This window comes from Palaemon carinicauda, chromosome 22 (genome assembly GCF_036898095.1).
Source record: "Palaemon carinicauda isolate YSFRI2023 chromosome 22, ASM3689809v2, whole genome shotgun sequence".
In the NCBI taxonomy this organism is placed as follows: domain Eukaryota; kingdom Metazoa; phylum Arthropoda; class Malacostraca; order Decapoda; family Palaemonidae; genus Palaemon; species Palaemon carinicauda.
In genome coordinates this window covers 87419085-87444505 of record NC_090746.1, presented here as the reverse complement: position 1 = coordinate 87444505, position 25421 = coordinate 87419085, and the positions used below count along the sequence as shown (strand labels likewise).

General features: G+C 36.9%; 2 protein-coding genes across 2 annotated transcripts in view; one reads left to right on the top strand and one right to left on the bottom strand.

Moving 5' to 3' along the window:
- The window catches only part of MESR3 (misexpression suppressor of ras 3), a 174028-nt gene that overhangs the window by 86318 nt on the left and 62289 nt on the right, over positions 1-25421 (top strand). The window contains exon 2 of the mRNA XM_068346478.1: positions 17009-17073. The gene's annotated coding sequence lies outside the window, so the exon portion shown is untranslated. The remainder of the gene's footprint in view (positions 1-17008; positions 17074-25421) is intronic.
- Positions 288-2585, bottom strand: LOC137615960 (autotransporter adhesin BpaC-like). Its single transcript, XM_068345642.1, has one exon. The coding sequence runs from the start codon at positions 2583-2585 to the stop codon at positions 288-290; it is 2298 nt and encodes a 765-aa protein (XP_068201743.1).

The window sequence follows — 25421 nt, the reverse complement described above, 5'->3', positions numbered from 1 at the left end:
ATCAGTATATAGTTAAACCAGGAAATTATGGCGTCAGTTATTTCCGGTAATTTTGATGCATTAGGAAAGAGGTATGAAACCCATACGTATGGCAATAATTTCCAGAAAGTAAAAAAGCTCTGCGCAGTATCAAACATGTTTGCAACCGTTTATCAAGAGATAAGGCTGCGAAACTTGTATATGGTGCTCATCATTTGGCATTACATGAAAAGCTTTGCTGAGCTTCAGGTGTTCCCCTTTCACCTCTGGATAACAAAAGTCATCGACATTAATAGATGCTCCCCTATTTACCAGTGGACTATCACCACTAGACCACTAAATAAACCATCAGCATTAGCAGATGCTCCCCCGTCACCACTAGATAAGGCATGAACATTAGTAGATGCTCCTCTTTCGCCACTAGATAAGCCATCAACATTAGTAGATGCTCCCCTGTCACCACTAGATAAGCCATCAACATTAGTAGATGCTCCCCTGTCACCACTAGATAAGCCGTCAGCATTAGTAGATGCTCCCCTGTCACCACTTGATAAGCCATCAGCATTAGTAGATGCTCCCCTGTCACCACTTGATAAGCCATCAACATTAGTAGATGCTCCCCTGTCACCACTTGATAAGCCATCAGCATTAGTAGATGCTCCCCTGTCACCACTAGATAAGCCATCAGCATTAGTAGATGCTCCCCTGTCACCACTTGATAAGCCATCAGCATTAGTAGATGCTCCCCTGTCACCACTAGATAAGCCATCAGCATTAGTAGATGCTCCCCTGTCACCACTAGATAAGCCATCAACATTAGTAGATGCTCCCCTGTCACCACTAGATAAGCCATCAGCATTAGTAGATGCTCCCCTGTCACCACTAGATAAGCCATCAACATTAGTAGATGCTCCCCTGTCACCACTAGATAAGCCATCAGCATTAGTAGATGCTCCCCTGTCACCACTAGATAAGCCATCAACATTAGTAGATGCTCCCCTGTCACCACTAGATAAGCCATCAGCATTAGTAGATGCTCCCCTGTCACCACTAGATAAGCCATCAACATTAGTAGATGCTCCCCTGTCACCACTTGATAAGCCATCAGCATTAGTAGATGCTCCCCTGTCACCACTTGATAAGCCATCAACATTAGTAGATGCTCCCCTGTCACCACTAGATAAGCCATCAGCATTAGTAGATGCTCCCCTGTCACCACTAGATAAGCCATCAGCATTAGTAGATGCTCCCCTGTCACCACTAGATAAGCCATCAGCATTAGTAGATGCTCCCCTGTCACCACTTGATAAGCCATCAACATTAGTAGATGCTCCCCTGTCACCACTAGATAAGCCATCAGCATTAGTAGATGCTCCCCTGTCACCACTAGATAAGCCATCAACATTAGTAGATGCTCCCCTGTCACCACTTGATAAGCCATCAACATTAGTAGATGCTCCCCTGTCACCACTAGATAAGCCATCAGCATTAGTAGATGCTCCCCTGTCACCACTTGATAAGCCATCAACATTAGTAGATGCTCCCCTGTCACCACTAGATAAGCCATCAGCATTAGTAGATGCTCCCCTGTCACCACTTGATAAGCCATCAACATTAGTAGATGCTCCCCTGTCACCACTAGATAAGCCATCAGCATTAGTAGATGCTCCCCTGTCACCACTTGATAAGCCATCAACATTAGTAGATGCTCCCCTGTCACCACTAGATAAGCCATCAGCATTAGTAGATGCTCCCCTGTCACCACTTGATAAGCCATCAACATTAGTAGATGCTCCCCTGTCACCACTAGATAAGCCATCAGCATTAGTAGATGCTCCCCTGTCACCACTAGATAAGCCATCAACATTAGTAGATGCTCCCCTGTCACCACTTGATAAGCCATCAGCATTAGTAGATGCTCCCCTGTCACCACTAGATAAGCCATCAACATTAGTAGATGCTCCCCTGTCACCACTAGATAAGCCATCAGCATTAGTAGATGCTCCCCTGTCACCACTAGATAAGCCATCAACATTAGTAGATGCTCCCCTGTCACCACTAGATAAGCCATCAACATTAGTAGATGCTCCCCTGTCACCACTAGATAAGCCATCGGCATTAGTAGATGCTCCCCTGTCACCACTAGATAAGCCATCGGCATTAGTAGATGCTCCCCTGTCACCACTAGATAAGCCATCAGCATTAGTAGATGCTCCCCTGTCACCACTAGATAAGCCATCGGCATTAGTAGATGCTCCCCTGTCACCACTAGATAAGCCATCAGCATTAGTAGATGCTCCCCTGTCACCACTTGATAAGCCATCAGCATTAGTAGATGCTCCCCTGTCACCACTTGATAAGCCATCAGCATTAGTAGATGCTCCCCTGTCACCACTTGATAAGCCATCAGCATTAGTAGATGCTCCCCTGTCACCACTTGATAAGCCATCAGCATTAGTAGATGCTCCCCTGTCACCACTTGATAAGCCATCAGCATTAGTAGATGCTCCCCTGTCACCACTTGATAAGCCATCAACATTAGCAGTCGCACCTTTATTACCAGTAGATAGGCCATCGTCATCAAGATGCTCCTCTGTATCAAGCATGAGGGACAAATTTGCACTCCAGTATTATTCTTCAGAGGGCTCGGATGAATATTTGGATTCTGTGTCACTGCCAGATTATTCATTAGGCGATGATAAAAGGAACCCATCTATCTCGTACTAGGAAGTATAACCTTTTTGACAGGCAACTTTTTTTTAACTAGCTTGGGATATGAACGATTTATATTAATCTAAACTGAATGTATCTTCTTTTGTAAGAGATGCGGTTTATTAATAATTCATAAACGTTATGGGTGTTATCCAAGATGGAAGTCTATTTTTTTAGTTTATATTGGCAGTGTGATTTAAAAGAGAATTTTCAGTTGAGTTTTTATTTTCTTTCTGTAGAAATGAAATACTTATGTATTGTTGAGGCTACATTTAGTAAGGGTCTGCTTAATAGAGGGAAATTTCGTTTTTTGTGAATTAGCTTAGTTGATAAAAAAGACATCCACAAAACTTTCAGAACTTTGGGAAAAGAAATTTTAATAAGAAAAGCCTTTATTTTAAATGCTTCACGTATAGAACTCATTGAATGAAAAAAAATGTTATTTGTAATGGTCACATTATTTCTATAAAAGTTTTCTTTTTGTGATGCAAATTCAATAAAAACGATATTTTTTCTTTATTGGTCGGTATTCATAAAGAAAAGGATATGCTTATGCTTGCAAAATATGAAGAAAATCCTTTTACTTGTATTCATAAACATTTCAAGCAAAAACTTCCACTTTTAGAGCAAAAGCATATCCTTATAATCACATAAAAGTAAATGGTTATACATAAAGAAGACCCTTTACTTCATATAAAGAGCATATGCTTCGAAAAAGCTGAGTCTGGTGGTCAGTAGCAGACTGCAGTTCGAAGAGAAAGGTTGTTCTGTCCGATTCTCAGCACGATGGCAGATTTTGTGGATGTGAGGCATGTTAAACAATACATGCCCCGTTTACCCACACTTAATCGTGATTTCAAGATGTTATTCCGTTTTGAAGAACAAAATGTACAGTGGCTTGCGGACAGATATCTTGTCCACACCTGGAATCTCGATGAAATATCAAGGTTAAGCCATAACTTGGTGATATGCATTTTACATTTGCTTTTGCATGTATAAACAGTTGGGAGAATACGAAGGCTGCTGTATTTATGGATGTATGTATGTACAAACAGTATATATATGTATGTATATATATATATATATATATATATATATATATATATGTGTGTGTGTGTGTGTGTACAGTACATGCAAATATACTGTATTCATATAATATATATAGTATATATATATATATATATATATATATATATATATATATATATTCTCTCTCTCTCTCTCTCTCTCTCTCTCTCTCTCTCTCTCTCTCTCTCTCTCTCTCTCTCTCTCTCTCTCTATATATATATATATATATAATGTTATATATATGTATATGTATGTATGTATATATTATATATATGCATATGTATGTATATATGTCTGTGTATATATATGTATATATACATCGTATAAATATACATATATACACAGAATATTCATATACTGCAAAAGCTTATATACATGCATGTATATACACATATAAACTATATATATATATATATATATATATATATATATATATATATATATAAATATATATATAAATATATATATATATATATATATATATATATAGTTTATATATATATATATATATATATATATATATATATATATATATCAATTCGTACCAGAAATAGATTGTTCTAAATCCCAAACCTGAAATAATTTAGCTGAAATCAACTATTTCAATTCGGTTTGCTTTAAACCTCAATTTCCCTTCGCCCTTCGTCCGGGTATCTTGAAGTTTCCTTCAAACTGCAAGTTGAGCGTTTAGCGTCTTCAAAAATTTCAACTCAAATCCATAAATCAAATCACGTAGTTTATTATTATTATTATTATTATTATTATTATTATTATTATTATTATTATTATTATTATTATTATAATTGTTGTTGTTGCTGTTGTTGTTTTTGTTATTGTTATAAAACAAGAATGGAATTTTTCGCGAGTCCTAAAACAATTCGGAAGAAAATCTCGGATTTCCAAATGGCTTCAGAAGAAATAGCCATAGAATTAGCATGGAATTCTGAATGCCTTCAGAACGGAATCTCAGAACGGTATCGGAAGAAAACTTTCCCGGATTTCCAAATGTCTTCAGAAAAAATAGCCATAGACTTAGCATGGAATTCTGAATGCCTCCAGAACGGAATCTCAACGGTTTCGGAAGAAAACTTTCCCGAATTTCCAAAAGTCTTCAAAGGAGCAGTCCTGAACGACTCCTCCCCGAGCTTCAAATGACTTCTGAAGACCTGATTTTCATTTTTTCAAACGTTGCCTGCAACACCTCACATGATCTGTATGTAGCTGGCGAAATCTAATCAAGGAATTGCGCGTCAATGGGAGTAAGAGGAAACGAGTTGATGACTGGGAGAAGGATTTCACTTAACTCACAGAGATCGCGTTCTGGCAGAATAGGAAGCTGCAGGTAAGAATTATGTGTTACGTCTTCGGAACACCATCAACTACAGATGGTTTTGGTTGCTTCCGAAGTTGCCGATCGTTCGTTTTATATCGCCCGACCTATAGAAAGACACGGGATCTTCCGTTGCCAGCTGAGCATTGAAGATCATAATGTATGCGCCTTGAAGGATCCTTTGCTTGGGCTTTTGCGACGATGTCTTATTAAAGGAGATTCTTGGAAAGAGTACGAGGCTTTGTATTGGTGCAAAAACGGATTGCGGAGAATGAGGATGGAGGCAGAATGGTTCAACTGAACGGTGAGTGACGTGTAGTTCTTCAACAGGATTGTCCCAAAATTCGCCATTGAAGTAAGGACATATATAGACGATATTGGTAAATATAACATATTGCTCGTCATTTACTTTGGCATGATAGTGTATGCGGAGAAATCGATAGTATTCATCTCTTTACTCATTGCCCAGATAGGTAAAGAATAAATGCCTTCGATTTCCCTGAGGAATCTGACGAAGTGAGGACTCGCGGCACTGACATCTCTTTGGAAATCTAGAAGGACACTGACGAACTAAGGAAAAGAGACAATGAAATCTCGAAAGAAACAGATAATCTAATGAAAGAAGATCTTAAAAACTAGAAGACAGGAGAGAACAGCGAAGAGGAGCCTCTAGTGCCAGAGGTAAGACACCTAAAAATAGAGAGCCTCTAATGCTAGAAGTAAGGCACTTCAAAATATAGATCGAAGACCCTCTAATGCTAAAAGTGTGGAACCTAGAAATATATGTCAAAGAACTTCTAATGCTAGAGGTGTGGGAGCTAAAGAGAGAGGTCAAAAACTTCTAATGCTAGAAGTGTGGGAGCTGAAGAGAGAGGTCAAAGAACTTCTAATGTTAGAGGTGTGGGAGCTAAAAAAAAGTCAAAGAACTTCTAATGCTAGAGGTGTGGGAGCTAAAAAAAGGTCAAAGAACTTCTAATGCTAGAGGTGTGGGAGCTAAAAAGAGGTAAAAGAACTTCTAATGCTAGAGGTGTGGTAGCTAAAAAGAAGTCAAAGAACTTCTAATGCTAGAGGTGTGGGAGCTAAAAAAGGTCAAAGAACTTCTAATGCTAGAGGTGTGGGAGCTAAAAAGTGGTCAAAGAACTTCTAATGCTAGAGGTGTGGGAGCTAAAAAGGGTCAAAGAACCTCTAATGCTAGAGGTGTGGGAGCTAAAAAGAGGTCAAAGAACTTCTAATGCAAGGGGTGTGGGAGCTAAAAAGAGGTCAAAGAACTTCTAATGCAAGGAGTGGGGGAGCTAAAAAGAGGTCAAAGAACTTCTAATGCAAGGGGTGTGGGAGCTAAAAAGAGGTCAAAGATCTTCTAATGCAAGGGGTGTGGGAGCTAAAAAGAGGTCAAAGAACTTCTAATGCAAGGGGTGGGGGAGCTAAAAAGAGGTCAAAGAACTTCTAATGCAAGGGGTGGGGGAGCTAAAAAGAGGTCAAAGATCTTCTAATGCAAGGGGCGTGGGAGCTAAAAAGAGGTCAAAGAACTTCTAATGCAAGGGGTGTGGGAGCTAAAAAGAGGTCAAAGAACTTCTAATGCAAGGGGTGTGGGAGCTAAAAAGAGGTCAAAGAACTTCTAATGCAAGGGGTGGGGGAGCTAAAAAGAGGTCAAAGAACTTCTAATGCAAGGGGTGGGGGAGCTAAAAAGAGGTCAAAGAACTTCTAATGTTAGAGGTGTGGGAGCTATAAAGAGAGGTCAAAGAACTTCTAATGCTTGAGGTAAGGGAGCTGAAAAGAGGTCAAAGAACTTCTAATGCAAAGTGGTGGGGGAGCTAAAAAGAGGTCAAACAACTTCTAATGCAAGGGGTGTGGGAGCTAAAAAGAGGTCAAACAACTTCTAATGCAAGGGGTGTGGGAGGTAAAAAGAACATTGACAACATTAAAATAGATCTTTCATATATAAACTATAAAAACTTCATACAAAAGGAAGATAAATAAGATAGAAAAGTGTTTCCGCATGTACCCTTTAGCAACTCTACCCCAGAACAGTGGTAGAGAGGCTATGGCTCTACCCAAGACTAGAGAACAATGGTTTGATTTTGGGAGTGCCCTTCTCCTAGATTAGCTGCTCTAATCTAGGAGAGATGGGGCTCATATAATACCATATCCCATATTAATTATAAGCAGGATCTTCAGATAAGGGAAAAATCGAATAAAAAGGAAAAACTCGAAAATTGTTTTTTTTTCCCTGAAAGAAAAAACTAAAAAAAAAAACTCACAACCCTGCGTATTCCCTCAAAATAAATTGAAGGAAAATTTGGAAGAAAAAGGAAATCAAGAAAACTTTTTTTTTTTAAGAATTTTTCTTTTCTTTTTTTTCAACCCTGCCTATTCCCTCAAAATAAGATAAGGGAAATTTAGGAAAAACAGGAAAATCACGAAAAATACTGTTTTTTTTTTCCTGAAAGAGAAAACTAAATAACAAAAATGTTTTTTTCACAACCCTGCCCATTCACTTAAAACAGATTAAGTATGGACCTCTGTGCTCCCAACGAATACCCTTGGCACCATTCCAGGATGTCTGGGAGTTCATAGTTCATATACAGTGGGTCCCAGACCCTCTTCACCCGAGAGGGTATGCTGAATGCCCTTCTAGGTGTACCCACCCACGAGAGAATCCCCAATTGGCAAGGGCAATCCTTTGAAAGTTCCTCCAAATAGAGAACATTACGTGAATGACGGCGTGCTGGTAGGTGTAGTGGTCCGGACTTCCTGCCCAATTAGTTAGGTGGCTTATCCTGTGTTGGGGACGTTCTGGATTTTCAGTTTTGCCGAGTACTCTGACATTCTTGCATGGTTGTATAGTGCTTTGTGCATGCATTCATTTGCGCAAGTGTATATATATATATATATATATATATATATATATATATATATATATATATATATATATACTCTATTCTATTTTTTTTCATCTTCATTTCCAAAACCATCACTACCGTCCTCTTCTTATTTTTATTCATGATTAAATTGTTAGTGTTATAATTATAGGTTTGTAGTATACTTGTTTTTCTTTCTTTCTTTTTTTTTATTAGACTGTTTTTCTTGCAGAAATCCTTGGTCTTGTAGCAATGTGTATTCTCAACTATAGTAAAAAAAAGAAATTAATGTGTCACATTTGCACTAACTCGCAGCGGTCCCCTTTTAGCTCGGAAAAGTTTCCTGCTATCTGATTGGTTAGAATTATATTGTACAACCAATCAGCGATCAGGAACTTTTTCCGAGCTAAAAGGGCAACCCTGCGAGTCGATGCAAATCTGCCTCCCTAGAAAGAATTGACTATAGAGTTTGTAACTTGGATTAAATGATAATGTCAATGATAATATAAACATACGGCCAGATTTGCTTTATATAATCTTCGTCCCATGATAACTTCTCATCCTAGCGTGGCCCTGACCAGGTTGTCTAAAGGTTCCCTAATAGAGTTTTTTTTTTTTTTTCCACACTAATCAGGCTCATTGAGAATGAGGGGAATCTCATTTTTCACTTACGGGTCCAACCCGTTCAATTTGGAAGTGGCTCTTTGCTGGGAAATGTTGCTGGCTGGGTTGATTAGCATTCATTTTCGTCCAGTTTTTTTTTTTTTCATGGCTTACTTTTCTTCAAATGAAATAGGATGATTTCTGTTTACTGTGATGCGTCTGTATATACAGTATGTTTGAATTTGACAGTGTATTATCAGCTCTTATCTATAGTTTCCTTTCTTGTAACACTAGCCATCAATCGATCTGTCAATATATATATATATATATATATATATATATATATATATATATATATATATATATATATATATATATATAATGTGTGTGTGTGTGTTTGTGTATATGTATGCATATATAACATATATTAAAGTGTAAAATCCACAGGAAACAGGAAAGGAAAAGACCAGGTACCAAGCGCTTTCGTGTATTATGTACACTTCTTCAGGGTACACACACACACACACATATATATATATATATATATATATATATATATATATATATATATATATATATATATACATATATATATATATATATATATATATATATATTTTGATAAATTCAGCAGAACTTAAGTAGGAGGTTGGGTAGGAGCCTAAGAATAAATGTTGATTTAGAATTTTTCAATGAATCTATGGCCCTCTTTAGTAGTGTCTAGTTTAAACTGTCATTAGGGTCTGATTACCCCTCTCCTTATTCCTGAGAGTGTTTTTATTTTCTTCGATTATTTCAAAAGGAGAGGTTAATTATAATGAAAAAACTTCATGTTTTCACGTGCAAAAATGCAAAATTTTATTAATTAATGATTATATTATAATTACTTTCTCTCTCTCTCTCTCTCTCTCTCTCTCTCTCTCTCTCTCTCTCTCTCTCTCTCTCTCTCTCTCTCTGTTTGTGTGTGTGGGTGAAATTCGTATTTCCCTACTCATTATGCGTTACTTTATGAGTCATAAGATTAAAACAGCTGTCAAATGATTTTTGGAGCAGAACAAGCGCTCTCACATCTTCTATCCTTAATTGAGCTTGCCTGTATCTAAGGTTTCTTCCCGATCTTTCCCTTCATTGCACATCACAATGTTTTAAATTCTCTTTGATTTTTCTTCTTCTTTTATCAATTCGCTTTGTCCTCTGCTTTATATAATATATATTAGCCTACCTTTAAAGTGTTTAATTTTGTCTTCCCTGTTCCTGGTGTCGACGACCTTAGTTGCTGGAATACCAATTTGTATTCTCAAACCAATCAATCAAATATTGCCCTAACCTTATCTTCCCCTTTCCTCTCCTCTCCGTGTCTCTCCGCTTTCAAGTGAACTATGATTTAAGCAGATTGATCTGGAATAAATGGTTGATGGGGTACCGCTGCGGGGGGAGGGGGTGGCGGTGGCCAGAATTCTATCGGCTACTGGGCATGTGAGAAGATGGATGCCGTTTTGGAGGTTGAGTGCGATGATATCTTGAAGGGTACTAGGGTGGAGTTCTAATGGGGTGGGGGACTAGGGAGAGTCTACCATTTTGGGGAAGTTTGCTATCGTAAACCTAAACCTTCGGGTTAGGGAATGTCCTGTAACCTGTTTAGAGGCTAATATAATGTTTATGGGGTAGGGACTTCGTTACAGTGAGAATGTGGAAAGAAAGCTATGATGGGCCTTATTGAAGAAACTTGCTTACTAGGAATTTGTGGAGAAATGATAAGTACAACTAGTGGTTTATCTTGAGCTAGTAGCTGCAGGCAAACGGTGCTGAATCGTATTCGGTTCTGAGACATGTGTCACATGTCCACTGTCCTAGCATCTTTGCCTGTAGCCTATTCCTGTAAGATCTAGTATGGCATCTGAGCTTCGCCCGTCACCTTGGTCTGTGCAAGGTCTAAATGTATTCTTTATATCTTTGTTCTGCCAACGTCATGGGCATCCAAGGAGTCACCACCGCTATCAGGTGATGTGTTTCAAGGTTTACACGAGGGTTCCCGATATCTTACTGTACTCTGATTGCTGTTTGTAAAGAATGTCAATTGCAAGTCTCTCTCTCTCTCTCTCTCTCTGGTCTGCCAAATGCGATATTGTATATTTCTGAGAATTCAGTTTCCTAACAGGGTGAAAGTTCGCTCGATATTCCTAGTTAACGCTGCCTTTGTGTCAAGGGCGTGCATGTTAACTATGTTTGACAGTTTTCCAGAAATTTATCTTCCATTTTATTTATTTCTGTATTTTTTATAATTTACATATGAGAGAGATTTTGATATTGCTAGTGTTCTTGAAATATTTCATTTTATTGGTTCATCACTTCTCGTGCCATTTATTTATTTCCTCGTTTATTTTCCTCACTGGGCTATTTTTCCCTCTTGGAGCCCTTGTGCTTATAGCATCCTGCTTTTCTAACTAAGAAAATATTAATAATAATAATAATAATAATAATAATAATGGACCTCTTATTAATTGCTAAAGTTTTTCTATATCTGAGATGGAAATTACTGAATTACCATTCCCAGTTTTTTTTTCTTTTTTTTTTTCTAAGTGTAGCCTACCTGTCATTATGTATGTAAGTTACATCTTTTCAAAAGTAGATATTTGTGATAGTTATATTTAAAATACAGTATTTTATGGCTTTAACAACTAAGTAAGCAATAAATCACCAATTTTTTTTTAAAGAGGGGAAGGCAATTGGGGTCCGGAAAACAGAAATGGCTAAAGAATTCCAAAACTGATATGTGCAAATCTGAACTTGTGATCATTAATCGGTAAGTACTAAATGGGGGGGGGGGGGAGGGGTGGCTTGACATGTGTTACGATGCCTCATGACATGAGTTGGTTATTCACAACTGAGCTCAACATATGAGTGACCGTAATACTATCTGGAGAGATAGAGGAGACAAACGTTGGAAATTTTTCTTCTTCGTTGTTTAAATGATAGATGAAAATAATTAGGTAAATTTAGAACTATAAGAATATTATTGCTATTAACCCAAAATTACATCGCCAATGCGAAAACATTCTTTAGGTAATGTAACAATAGTTAGCATGGTCTTTGTCACTTCAAATAGTTCCTAATAGACTGATGTTTTTTTTTTAATAGAAGTTATTAAATTTTGATATCATGAACGAACTCAGTGCCATTGGGCTACAGAAATCCTGCAGATTGGCAAAGCATGACGACCCTCTATCACAAGGGAGTTATGTCGTTCAGGGGAATGTGCTCGACGCCGCTCGGGCAACCTCAAAGACTTAGTGTAGTAGGTTTTCGATAACAACACGGTCTAGGTATCTCAACCGTGGGTAAGAATATCTCTGGAAAGTTTAGCGAGTGATAAGGCTAGTAAGATTTCCACGGCACTCACGCTTCACTATGCATAGCAAGTCGAATTTGGTTATTCGTTCTATTTAGAAAGCTTCTGATTCAGAACTTTCGCTGATGTTGAATGAATTCTGAAACACTGTAGGGAAATACCTGCTGGTTTTGTTAAGTTTAACATTGATGGCGGTGGTGATGTTTTTACATAAGTAGATGGGGAACGATCCCTGATAGTTTGAACACGAATATACAAAAAAAAAACGTTTGTAATACACACACACACACACACACACACACATATATATATATATATATATATATATATATATATATATATATATATATATATATATATATATATGTGTGTGTGTGTGTGTGTGTATAGACTGGTATTGAAAGACCATAAACAGACGCAAATGGAAGGACATGTCTGAGGTATGTTTTTCAGTGGACTAGGGGACTAGGAACGGCTGATGATGATGATGGTGATGAAGAGAGAGAGAGAGAGAGAGAGAGAGAGAGAGAGAGAGAGAGAGAGAGAGAGAGAGAGAGAGAGAGAGTGAGTCCGTAAAACATATAGAATGGGGATAAATGAAAACTTATGCTTATTTTGAAAATGTTATGATGATGATGGTGAAAGTGAATGAATACCACATGAATAGTTTCAAACTGTGATAGGGTGAGGATAACCTCATTGAGGCCCTACCATTTTGGTGGAATACAATTTTTGACGGATCCACCGACATTTAACGCCTAGTAATCTTCGCTCTCTGTCTCGCTCTATCTCTCACTAATTACTTTAGTCGCGACCTTCAAATGATTCTCCACTTACATGAACAGAAGCATTCTGATTTTTTGGGGAACGCATTCAATATTCCATCTTCGTCCGGTCCGAACAGTGCACATGAAACGGCTTGCCATCTGAATGCGTTATCACAAATCTATTAGGATAAAGAGAGACGTAGTTTTTTATATCCCTATATTATAATAATTTTATAATTTAACACTCTTGATTTTAATTTATTCAAATAAGCCACAGACATCTTGTAATATTGAATTGATTTTGCAAAGGGATCACTGACTCGTAGGGAAATTCTTTTTGTAAGTACTTCAGCCTAGCCATGGATTCGAACCTTAGTATCGATATAAATAATGGTAAGCAGTTTAAGTTAGATTAGCCGTTTTCTATATAAATGTTGCTTCCGACTCTGCCGTATAAATTCCTGTCGAATTCAATATTTTCACTTAGAACCGAAATCAACCAATCGCTACTTTCACAGTTGATTGTTAAGTAAGTAATACTTGGCGGTTTTGTGATAATTATATCACTAACGCTCGGGATTTCTATTTATTCAAATAAGTCGCAAAATCAATTTAATAATAAACTCACTCTTTCATGGGATCACAGATCCATAGGGAAATTCTTTTTATATTATTATTATTATTATTACTAGCCAAGCTACAACCCTAGTTGGAAAAGCAACATGCTATAAGCCCAAGGGCTCCAATAGGGAAAAATAGCCCAGTGAGGAAAGGAAATAAGGAAATAGATAAATGATGAGAACAAATTAACAAGAAATCATTCTAAAAACAGTAACAACGTCAAAACAGATATATTATTATTATTATTATTATTATTATTATTATTATTATTTGCTAAGCTACGACCCTAGTTGGAAAAGCAGGACGCTATAAGCCCAGGGGGCCCCAACAGGGAAAACAGCCCAGCGAGGAAAGGAAACAAGGAAAAATTAAATATTTTAAGAAGAGTAACAACATTAAAATAAATATTTCCGTTTTTTTATAGTAGTCGCTGCGCACAATTCACCATTATTATTTTGCTGAGAATGGAGTGGAGGGTTGTGCAGTACAGTAGTGCTTAGCTTTGCTGTATCCACTAGATGCGTGAACGTCAGTTGAATCAACGCCCACATGCCACCCATGCACCCCGTAGGTCAACGCCCTCTTGCCACCCATGCACCCTGGGGGACAACGCCCACTTCATTCGCCAAAACAAGGGTTTCGGTAAGGGTTTCTAACCCTTCTTTGAGTTTTGGTGAATGTGATTGCCTTTGAATTTTGATAAGTCAAATTTTCTTTTTTTTTTTAGTTTTGGTGTTTGTGGGTGTTGTAAGCTTGTGCTGATTTATTGTTTTTATATGCATACTTGCCTGTTCATTGTATTATTTGGTAGGTCATAGGTCATTTTATATGCAGTTTATATATACCAGGACCTCCAATATATTCCTTTTTTATGTTTGGTAACTAAGTTGAATAATTTACTGGTTTGTAATTGATGCTGGGTAATCAGGTTAAAATAGCATTATCGTTTTCATGCGCAAATCTCTCTCTCTCTCTCTCTCTCTCTCTCTCTCTCTCTTTCTTTGTTTGCCAACCCCCTCCCTCCCCCACTTTGTGAAGGGAAGGATTTAGTGTTTTGCACATTGCACTGTATTCATTATTAAAAGGATTTCACTTCTCATCGGCTTTTTTTTTTCTCTCTTCATGACCTTGCCTCAATTCCAATTTCATTTTTTCTATCTTGCAGTCCAATTTGTTAACTGTTACTTTATAGTTCATAAGTGAGATTTTCCTCTAAGTGCACCTCGGTGCTAAATGTCAGTCAATTTTAAAAGTAATAATCCATCGTCCGATTTGATGGAAAAAAACTAATAGCCCAAGCCAGATAGAAACAAGAAAGCTTATAAGATAAACTAGTTGGTATAACCCCGACAGCTGTTTCCTTCAGATATTGGCCCCAGGGAAGGTACACCTTAACGTTATAGAGTATCTCTAAAGGAAAGTAAAATATTGTTTTATTAATTTTCTATTTTTTTCCCGTTGAGACGAACGCAGATTACTGCAACGTCACTTCCAGAAAGGTTCCAAAGAACTGATCATCTTATCATTATCGTTATCGTTTTTGGGAGAAAAGGAACCTCTTGTGTCATCGTTTATGAATGTGAATAAAATTCATATTTTGGATGTTACGATAAAGCAGCATTTTACTCGGTTGTTTAACTACATGCGTATTTTAAATACGCTTATTGTTGAAAATATATATATATATTTAGACGTTAAAAGAGCTTGTGCTTCATTACGAAAAAGTCATAACATTTGGTTATTATTATTATTATTATTATTATTATTATTATTATTATTGTTGTTGTTGTTATTGTTAATTAGAACAAACGTTAGGATCAATTGTTTTAAAGTACTTTTCCACAGAAAAGCTATACAGAAAAAAATGGTAAGATAACAAAGAATTATTGATTACATTGATATGTACTAAGAAAATTCCAAATTGGCCGACATTTTTCGAGGTGTTAATGAGAAGAAATGTTTACATTTTAGCCACCCTATATTTGTTGCGATCCAGAGGATTTATAAAACTGACGGGCAAAGTATAATTTGATGGACTATAGCTCCCAAGAGTAACGTTATTATGTGGTGCGAAAATAACAACATAAGGCATGCTGCATGATTACCTATAGTCTCGGTAGGGTTGGTATGCGTGGTTGGTCACCCTTCGTAGACACAAGTTATTTGTTGTGCCTATGTTAGAACTCTCCAGTTTTACTGTGTTATCACAACCGTATCAAATAAATCTGCATAATATGGCAGAGTAACTGATATTACATTAGAAAATAAAGTACAGGTATACTACTTTCCGTTGAGATACTAACGCTTGAGAATTATTGGGTCCTTTGACTAGCCAGACAGTACGACATTGGATCCCTCTCTCTGGTTACGGGTAATTCATCCTAGCTTCCACATACACCGAATAGTCTGGCCTATTCTTTCCACATTCTCCTCTGACCTCATACACCTGACAACGCAAAGATTACCAAACGCTTTTTCTTCGGTCAAGGAGTTAACTACTGCAATGCAATTGTTCAGTGAACACGCCCCTCTTGGTAAGTTTAGAAGAGACTCTTTAGCCACGGTGAATTGCTCCTCTAGGAGTAGGACAGTCCAAAATCAAACCATTGTTCTCTAGTCCTGGGTAGTGCCATAGCATCTGTACCATCACCTTTCATTGTCTTGGATTAGAGTTCTATTGCTTAAGGGTACACTCGGGCACGCTCCTCTATCTTATTTCTCTTCCTCTTTTTTCAAGTTTTTATAGTGTATATATAAAAGATCTAATTTAACGTTGTTACTGTTCTTAGAATATTGTATTTTGATTATTTAAGCCTACTTCTCTTGTACTTTAATTCCTTGCTTCATTTCCTCGCTGAGCTATTTTTCCTTGTTGGAGCTCTTGGGATTATAGCATCTTGCTTTTTCCGACTAGGGTTGTAGCTTAGCTTGTAATAATGATGATAAAAATCCAAGGTCATATTCTTTCCCCAACAATCAGACGTATAGAAAGAGTTACTTTTGTATAAAGCACTTTTTAGGTATAGCGGCTTAAAGTTCGCTCGTAATTGTTCGTAAGCAAATGAAGGATGAAGTTCTTGAAAAATAAAGAAAAAGTACGTACTCAATAGCCTGTATGCATATTATTATTATTATTATTATTATTATTATTATTATTACTAGCCAAGCTACAACCCTAGTTGGAAAAGCAAGATGCTATAAGCCCAAGGGCTCCAATAGGGAAAAATAGCCCAGTGAGGAAAGGAAATAAGGAAATAAATAAATGATGAGAACAAGTTGACAATAAGTCATTCTAAAACAGAAACAGCGTCAAAACAGATATGTCCTATATAAACTATTAACAACGTCAAAAACAGTTATGTCATATACAAACTATAAAAAGACTCATATGCTATAAAGTCCGTATGTAAAACATATGCAACAAGATCTGTCCGGTATGACATTCCTCGTAAGAAGCTCTTGCGCAAATGTTCGTCATGGATGAGGTTCGGCTGACGCAAATAATTACGTAATTGCGTAACGACAGTTGCTTCATTTGCGTTACGCAGGCTGCGATGAAAGAGTTGGCTGGCTGGCTGAGAAAAATGAATCGTTTGTTCAAAGGAGTGACGCTATTAATATTAGTGTCGAGTTTGCTCGCTTTTTTTTTTTTTTTTTTTTTTTTTTTTTTTTGAGGGGATACATTACATTTCCATATTAACCATTCTTTTTCTCTTTCCAGGCCCTGCGAACAATTCTCATCAGGAGTTGAGCGGAGAGTGGAAAAATCACTTCACTGCATATAAAGTATGAACTAGTGATTTTTTTTTTTTTTATCTTGACATTCGTTCTGGTAAACACGCAGACCCACGAATACCAATGTTTTGTTCCCTCAGTTTGTAACAAATGTTTCCAGTTTTAACTCTGGTCTTTTTATAATCATCATCATCATCATCATCATGGGCAGGACATACAGTGAGAATGAGACAATAGATGGACATTAAGAATAACAGAATGGGTCATTAGAGATCGCAAAAGAAGCAGGGGAAGGAAGAGAAGACGATAGATTGATGAACTGAGGAAGTTTGTGGGTGTGGCTTGCCATAGGAAGACCATAAAGACCAAATTGAAAGGACCTATTCGTGCCATTTGTTTTGCGGTGGACTAGTAACGGCTGATGGTAATGATATATATATATATATATATATATATATACATTGTTAATTAGTATTAATATTGTACCGGAGTACCTCTTTTTTTGGAACTATTTTTTTAATACTTCTCCGTAAATCTAGCTTCATAATTTGTATTAATTTGCAGAGAGAGAGAGAGAGAGAGAGAGAGAGAGAGAGAGAGAGAGAGAGAGAGACCGTTATAGTAGTTATTGTAGCATATCTCAAAGGAGCCCATTTTCTATTTGGAAGCACTTTAGGGCAATTCGATAGAGGTGGGCGTTAATGTCTGGGTAAAATGAATGAAAGTTGTTGTTGGTGTCCACTTTAGTCAATGAAGAATTCTTGGTAATTCTGTGAAGATATTAAGCTATATCTTAATTATAGCCGATTTACTTTCACATGTTGCTGCTAGAGTTAGAAATTAATGATTCCTAATTAGATAAACTAAAGTACATCATTCTTTGACAGACATCTGTTTACTTGCCTATTGTGACCGTAATTTTTTTTTTCTTTGCTGGCGCATAAAGATAATTTATGTGCATCAAAGCATAATAGATTTGTACCCTTAACAACCATATGCTTCTAGTGAATGTAATGCATCCCATTAGAGGACAATGAATTTTGCTGAGAGGAAAATGAATTACAGACCATGCACTGTATTGTATAGTAGTTGCATGACTATGGTGCTCTGACTCTTGGATGTCATTTCTTGAAATTTCATTATTTTCGATTGGAAATGACCCTGATGGATATAATGTTGACTATCAGATAAGTTTTAAGTCTCTCTCTCTCTCTCTCTCTCTCTCTCTCTCTCTCTCTCTCACTAATTTGATTATTTTCAATTGGAAATGTCCATGAGAGATTGGATATGATTTTAATTGTCAGGTAAGTTTTGAATCTCTCTCTCTCTCTCTCTCTCTCTCTCTCTCTCTCTCTCTCTATTTTCAATTTGAAATGTCTTTAAGAGATTGAATATGATTTGAATTCGATCAGATTAGTTTAAAGCCTCTCTCTCTCTCTCTCTCTCTCTCTCTCTCTCTCTGACTTTTTATTTATTCAAGTACAACTATTGTGCTCTTTCAAAGGTCGAATTGGTATATGAAATGACATTCTTGAGAAGGGGGTGTTTTGGCAAGCGTGGTTTTACCAGCTCGCTTATGTTTGCAACACTGATCTTTTTTTTTCTTTTTGTACAGTATTTGTATTTATCGCCAGTTGTAAATTTGGGATCATCGGCCGTAAAATAAAACGGGGCGGATATCTGCCAGTGCGGTATTTCACTGGAGCGGAAAAGAGGTGGTTGAAACATTGTGCGGAAACATTACGAAGTCATGTGCGTTTTTGTTAGGTATTTTGTTTATATACGAACGATCTTTACTTGTTTGTTGTTTTCGTGTAATTGTTTACATTTGCCTGTTGTTACTGGCTTTCCTATTCTTCTTATTTTAAAGGGCAATAGAATGTTCGGTAAGTGTGTCTAGCATATAAATTATCTACGTCGTGAATAATAATGATAATAATGATTATTGGAATAGTGTAATGATTATTTTGAATATCACTGATATTACTACAATATTTCGTCTAATTTATAAAATAAATAACTTGCAACTCCGCCTATTCTATCAGTAGTATGTTAAAAGTCAGACGCCATAATTTTGTGGTTAAGTCAGGCATTTTAGGGTTGTGTGGTTTGTAGTCGGGGTAGAGTATAAGGGGAATATTCATGCATGTTTGAAGAGGCTTTGTTTCAGTAGATGGAAGACTACACGCGTCCCAATTCAACGATGGTCGGTCTAGGTTTAAATCTCATGAGTCTAGTCTCAGTCCCAACGGTTGCCATACCATTCGGGGAGGCGGGAAGTCAGGCGCGCATGCCTTGCATTTAAACCGTTGATTGTAATTAAAACTTTCCTCCCAACAGAAACAATGTGACAACTTTCACTTGTTTACCATGCATTTCAACCCTTTTATGCATTGTATTTATGGAAGTACTTTATTTGTATTCATGGAAATATGTTTTATGTTGCTTAGCCTACATACGCGATATGTTAACAATGGCGTAGGGGCGTTTTTTTTCCGTTTAGAGGGATAAGTTTAAAATGACACTGCATTTTAAACACCCCAGTCGGGATTCCACTAAGGCAACACATTGGCCACATGTGGCATGTTTAACCTGTTGCTGTCTGAACGCCCCTCTCTCAAGTCTCAACAGTCGCGGGAAGGATTTGCTGTTGAAAGAAACAACATGCAATTGATCTAAAATTTCCGTCTTTTTATTTCTAGGGATCTAAAGTTTTCATTTAGAAGTCTTTGTTAATTATTTGACATAATACAAGTATAATTATGGTGGTAAAATTTTCCCCACCATATGCTTTGAATTAATGAGTAGGCTAGTTTCTAAACTCGCGCGTCGACACCAAACAATTAATGAAAAAAACTAGATTTATTTCTGTTATCCTGAAAAACTATCTGCAGGACGATCTGTCCGAGGAGAAACTGTCTTCGATTTTTGGACGCCGCTGAGACCTTGTCTGTTCATACATACATACATATACCAAGGCACTTCCCCCAATTTTGGGAAGTAGCCGACATCAAACAAATGAAAAAGAAAAGGGGACCTCTCCTCTCTACTCATAATATATATATATATATATATATATATATGTATATATATATATATATATATATGTATGTATATATATATACATATATATATATATATATATATATATATAATATAGTAAAAATGGATAAGAATTTGCATACTGCTTTTCGCCTAACCCTTTGCGAGCTCACATCACTAAATATGCAGCAGCACTTGTCCTCTGCTGAGACATCATGTTATGGCAACTTACTAAGTTTCTGTTGAATTGGTCGAAAAGATTTAGTGGCATTCAACTGTCAACATACCATGTAGCATATTACAAGTAACAATGGTGTTACCTTATCGAAGGCAACTTGTCTCCTGGTTGAAAGCATCATTCAATATAATTGATGAAAGACAGTAAAGTCGCATGCTACATGTTGCCTGTGTGGAATCCCGCCTTTACATGCGATTTCCTGGCATCTGACAGCAGATTGTAGCAACAACAAAATCATGTTTTATTTGACGATTTTTATGTGACCAATTACAATTTGTACACAAAGACTTTATTATGAAATACCGGCAGGCCTGCTGGGTGAAATTACCAATAAACAAAGTGATGATGCTGATTCTCTTCTACAAACCCATTCGCAAAATCGACCAAGTCAATGCTATCGATTTTCTAAACCTATTGTGTTTTTACTTACGATTTAATATATCATTTGTTCTTTAGTTCCAATTTTATCTTTATATTTTAACAGCTTTTATATTTTGAATTTCGTATAATTTTTAGTTTATAGAAGACAATTATCTCATGTTTAAATTGATTGTGTTAGGCTTTGGTTTTGAAGCATGGTTATAGAAATTATGAAGATAAAAAGCTCAAAGACATAGTAGTACTCCATACGCTTGTCACTACTATATTGATCTTATAAATCAATGTTTCTAAAATGCTCTCTCTCTCTCTCTCTCTCTCTCTCTCTCTCTCTCTCTCTCTTCTTTTTGTACTCTGGGAACTTTTTTTTAAAGTGGGACTTTTCTGCGCTCGAAAATTTAGTTTGGTTTTAAAACCGAATGATACTACCTAACAAAAGAAATAACAAGTCTCTCGTCAATATAAACAAGCTTTTAATTGTTGATTTCTTGAAAGAAATGCCAATTATTTCATGGATCGAGTTCTTGGCAAATATGACAAACTAATCAGAACTGTTGGAACTACCGAGCAATTCTGTGTATCAAATTACATAGGTAAAATAATTCTTGAAGTTTCATAAAGATTCTCAGACCTACAGTTCTACTAAGTGGAAAATATACATGCAGAATGATTCCAGCTTTTTAAGTGGAAAGTATACATGCAGAATGATTCCAGCTTTTCAATGTCAAGGGGAGGGGACGTTGTCATTTGGTCATGATTTTATTGGATGTGATGTTCCTAATTGAATTGGAATTCCGATCTTCAGTGGGTTTCACTAAAATAAACAAAAACACGTCCTACTTTCCTTTATCCAACAAGGTCAATGAGAACGTTCTCGTTTGGATTTTAATGTAGGATATCTATTTTAATTTCTAATGACTTCCATAGCTGTGAATAATTGCAGCATATGAAGGAACTTGTTTAAATTCTCCTTTTTTATGAAATAAGTGCTGAGCAGTGATTATAATGTAACGATGAGATAATTCTGTATGTTCAGAGAGAGAGAGAGAGAGAGAGAGAGAGAGAGAGAGCCTTGCATATATTTCCCCAATGCTTTTCAGATCTGGGTAGGATAGACATAGGCATAAAATTGAGAGAGAGAGAGAGAGAGAGAGAGAGAGAGAGAGAGAGACTCGCATCTAATTCGTCATATTTTTCATTTCTGGGTAGAGTAGACAAGAGGCAAAAAATTGGAAGAGAGAGAGAGAGAGAGAGAGAGAGAGAGAGAGAGAGAGTCTTGCATGTATTTCCTCATTTCTTTTCAGTTCTGGGTAAGGTAGACTAAGGTATAAAATTTATAGAGAGAGAGAGAGAGAGAGAGAGAGAGAGAGAGAGACTCCTCGCATGTAATTTGCCATGTTTTTTTTAATTTCTGGGTAGGGTAGACAAGAGGAATAGAATTGAGAGAGAGAGAGAGAGAGAGAGAGAGAGAGAGATGGGTCTCCACTGACTGAATAGGATGTGGTATGTTTTGAAGCGTTGTGGAGGGGGGGGGGAGGTTGTGTGTTGGCAGAGTGGGGGTAAGGTAAGGACAGGTAATCCAAACCAGGTAGACCCGAGGCCAAGAGATGCCTGGGGTCAATCCAGTTTTTGTCCTCACCTCTAGGGATGAGTTAAGTTTTGGTGGGTGGAGGGAAGTTGTTTCTTGTGGAATGGTCTTGAATAGGAGAGAAAGACAGTAAACAAAGTGAGAGAGAGAGAGAGAGAGAGAGAGAGAGAGAGAGAGAGAGTGAGTAAATATCTTGTGGTTATCTTTCGAAAAACCACCCCTGTGGAGTAATGTTTACCACGTCGAGATCCTCCCGTTTTCATGGTGTCATACGCTTTAGACAATGAACATATTTCTCTCTCTCTCTCTCTCTCTCTCTCTCTCTCTCTCTCTCTCTCCATAACAGTCGCCTAACAGCTAGTGCTATCAGAGGCGTACTGAATAGATAAGGAACTTGGAAGGTTCCGGCGCCTTTTCGGTCCTTGTCCTGTGAGAATCGAAGCGCTAACCCCAACGCCTCAAGCCAGAGAGAGAGAGAGAGAGAGAGAGAGAGAGAGAGAACGTAATAGACTGCAGTTAAAAAAAAATTTCGTCATAAGACATTTATATTGATAAATGTTTCCTTATAAATTGGCGTTTCGTGACTTGTAATAATCAGTGTCCACGTGATTTTATTAGAAGCGTAGATTAATCACATCATTAGTATTCATATCTTATTTATACTACGCATAAGAGCTATTGATATTCAACTTAAACATATTTTGTTATAGGTGCTCATCATCAAGTGATTTAATCAGCCATTGAACAGAGTTAAACCCCAAATATACAAAGAAGTTTTCAGTTTATGTAAATGCACATTTTCATGGCCACGTTGATATAATGGAAAAATATTTTCGCTGAAGCTGCGTACTCATCTTCCATAATAGCTTAGCATCACCTTCAAGGACAAGTCGTTTATGAAGAAAAAAGAAAAAAGAAAAAAGGGAAGGTTTCTTCTGGAATAATTGTCTTGTTGGCAATTTGTGTTTATTTTCTGGTAGGGACGATGCGCTGGTTGACGTTGTGTATGTTGTTTACGTAATTGACAGTATTTACAGATCTTCCATGATAATCTCATGTTGTTTTTCTATTTTGGTCACACGATTCCTCGTACTTAATGGATGTTGTTTTTTTTTTTTTTTTTTTTTTTTTTTTTTTTTTAATGCTGCGTGTCTTTGCAGGCGGAACTTGCTCGAGGCTGCCACCTGTTTACCTGAAAGTTTGTATTTCATATTAAAGGGGTCTGTATGATTGCAAACTTTAGAATTATTATTATTGTTGACATTACTGTTGTTGTGATTGATATTTGCTGTTGTGGAGGGTAGTTTTATAATGATTCAAGAAAACCGTATAATTTTTAATCTAACTTTTGTGCCCATTTTGATTTCTATTTTCTGCGAACATAGCTGCTCCTGCACTTCAATTATGCATCCCTAAAGAGTGGAAAATTTTGAACCCAGATATTATCACATTCCAAACGCTTCCGTCCTAATGACAGTATCTAGTGGGTTGTCTCACTCTTTTGATTTTTCCATTAGGTGTGTCATAAATTATGTATTAATTTCATTAACATTAAACAATGGAAAGAAAAGATTATGAGAGTTTCAGTATGAAAAAGAAAAGATAAATGGGATATTGAGAGATAACATACAAATTTAATTTTTTAACGTTTAGTTTCCTAATTTTTCTTTGATACTGATAGCAACTTTAATGTTTCAATAAAGCAACCAGGTAATTGAAAGGGGTGGGAAACTGAGGTAGGTATTTGGTAAAAACAGTACCCATGAATTAGGGATATTGGGTTTGAAGGTAAGAAACTTATAGATATTAGGATAAAAATAAGATTTCTTCTTAAAGGGAAATGGGCTGAAAAGTAAGTTATTGGATTTTTAAAGAACGAAATCTATAAAAGGAACATTAGTTTGAAATGTTAGAGACCTATGAAGTAAAACTGCACGAAAAAAAAAAATGTCTGAGACCTACCAGTACCCATTTTAGAAGAATCGATGGATTTTCTGCAAGCCTTGCTGCTCCACTAGAACTTTTCACCAAGTTATTATTTTGTTAATGAGCCTAATATAATGGTATACTTGAGATATTATGCGCCGTTTTTTAGACAATCCATTGATCAAGCTCAACAAATTCTTCTAAGGTTGGAGGGGGCAGGTTTTCCATATCTTGAATGTGAACAGGAACCCAGCCGTGTAATGCTGAAGGTTCATGGCAAAGAAACACTTGCGCAGAGCTTTCAGGGAACCCACATACAGTACAAAGTTAGCATCACGATATGCTCTGACAAAAAGAAGAACAAGGAGTTCCAGTCTGAGTATGGTGTCTCAATACGGAAATGTAGGGCTCTTTCTCACTATTTCTTGTAGCCAAGATTCTTTTAACTTTTCTTCTCCTTCCAGCTGCAGGGTGAGAAATTATCCTTTTTTTATTTTTTCCGCAAGATGGTTAACTTGATGGGCATGACGTGTTCTGTTTACATGAGAAGATTCTCAGAAACAACTGTGATGTGCCTGATGAAGCAATTCTGCCTGTGTGATGTGTCAGTGGATTGGTTCACCCAGAGGAATCTCGGCAATCACTAACAGTCTTCCACAAAGTCATTTAAATATGCAAGCCCCGTAACATTGTCCTCACAATGTGTTTCAGGATTTTGGACGTGCTTAGCAAGAACAAACCGGGGAACATCCATTTCAATCTCTGAAATTTGTTCATTGTTGAGAATACCTGTCAAACGAAGCTCAATGTCCATCCTGTGTTTTACCATAGCACCTGTATCAGCCGTTTCACAGAAGAAGAACATCAGCTGGGACAGAGAAGGTGCTTTCTCCTTGAAAGATGACTCGTCTTTCTGAGATGTAGGGTAACTTGATCAAGCCATAAATTCCCCTTGTCTAGCATGTCTTTCTTAATAATATCCAAGGTTGTTTTAAAAAACAGTTTTTCCATGTACATGGCTGCTTCCATATTTGCCACGACAGTCGACTGAAGTGATGGCCTCTATTTTACTGGCCTTTATTTGAGGAACTGGATAACTGAAAGAGGCTTATCCCAGTTCCATGGGATACAATTGATCTTTGTCACTGCATGATGAACCTTCTGTTGCTTTTCATTTACCATATGGTCATGCTTCTTCAAACTCTCCTTCCTTTTACTCGTTTTAAT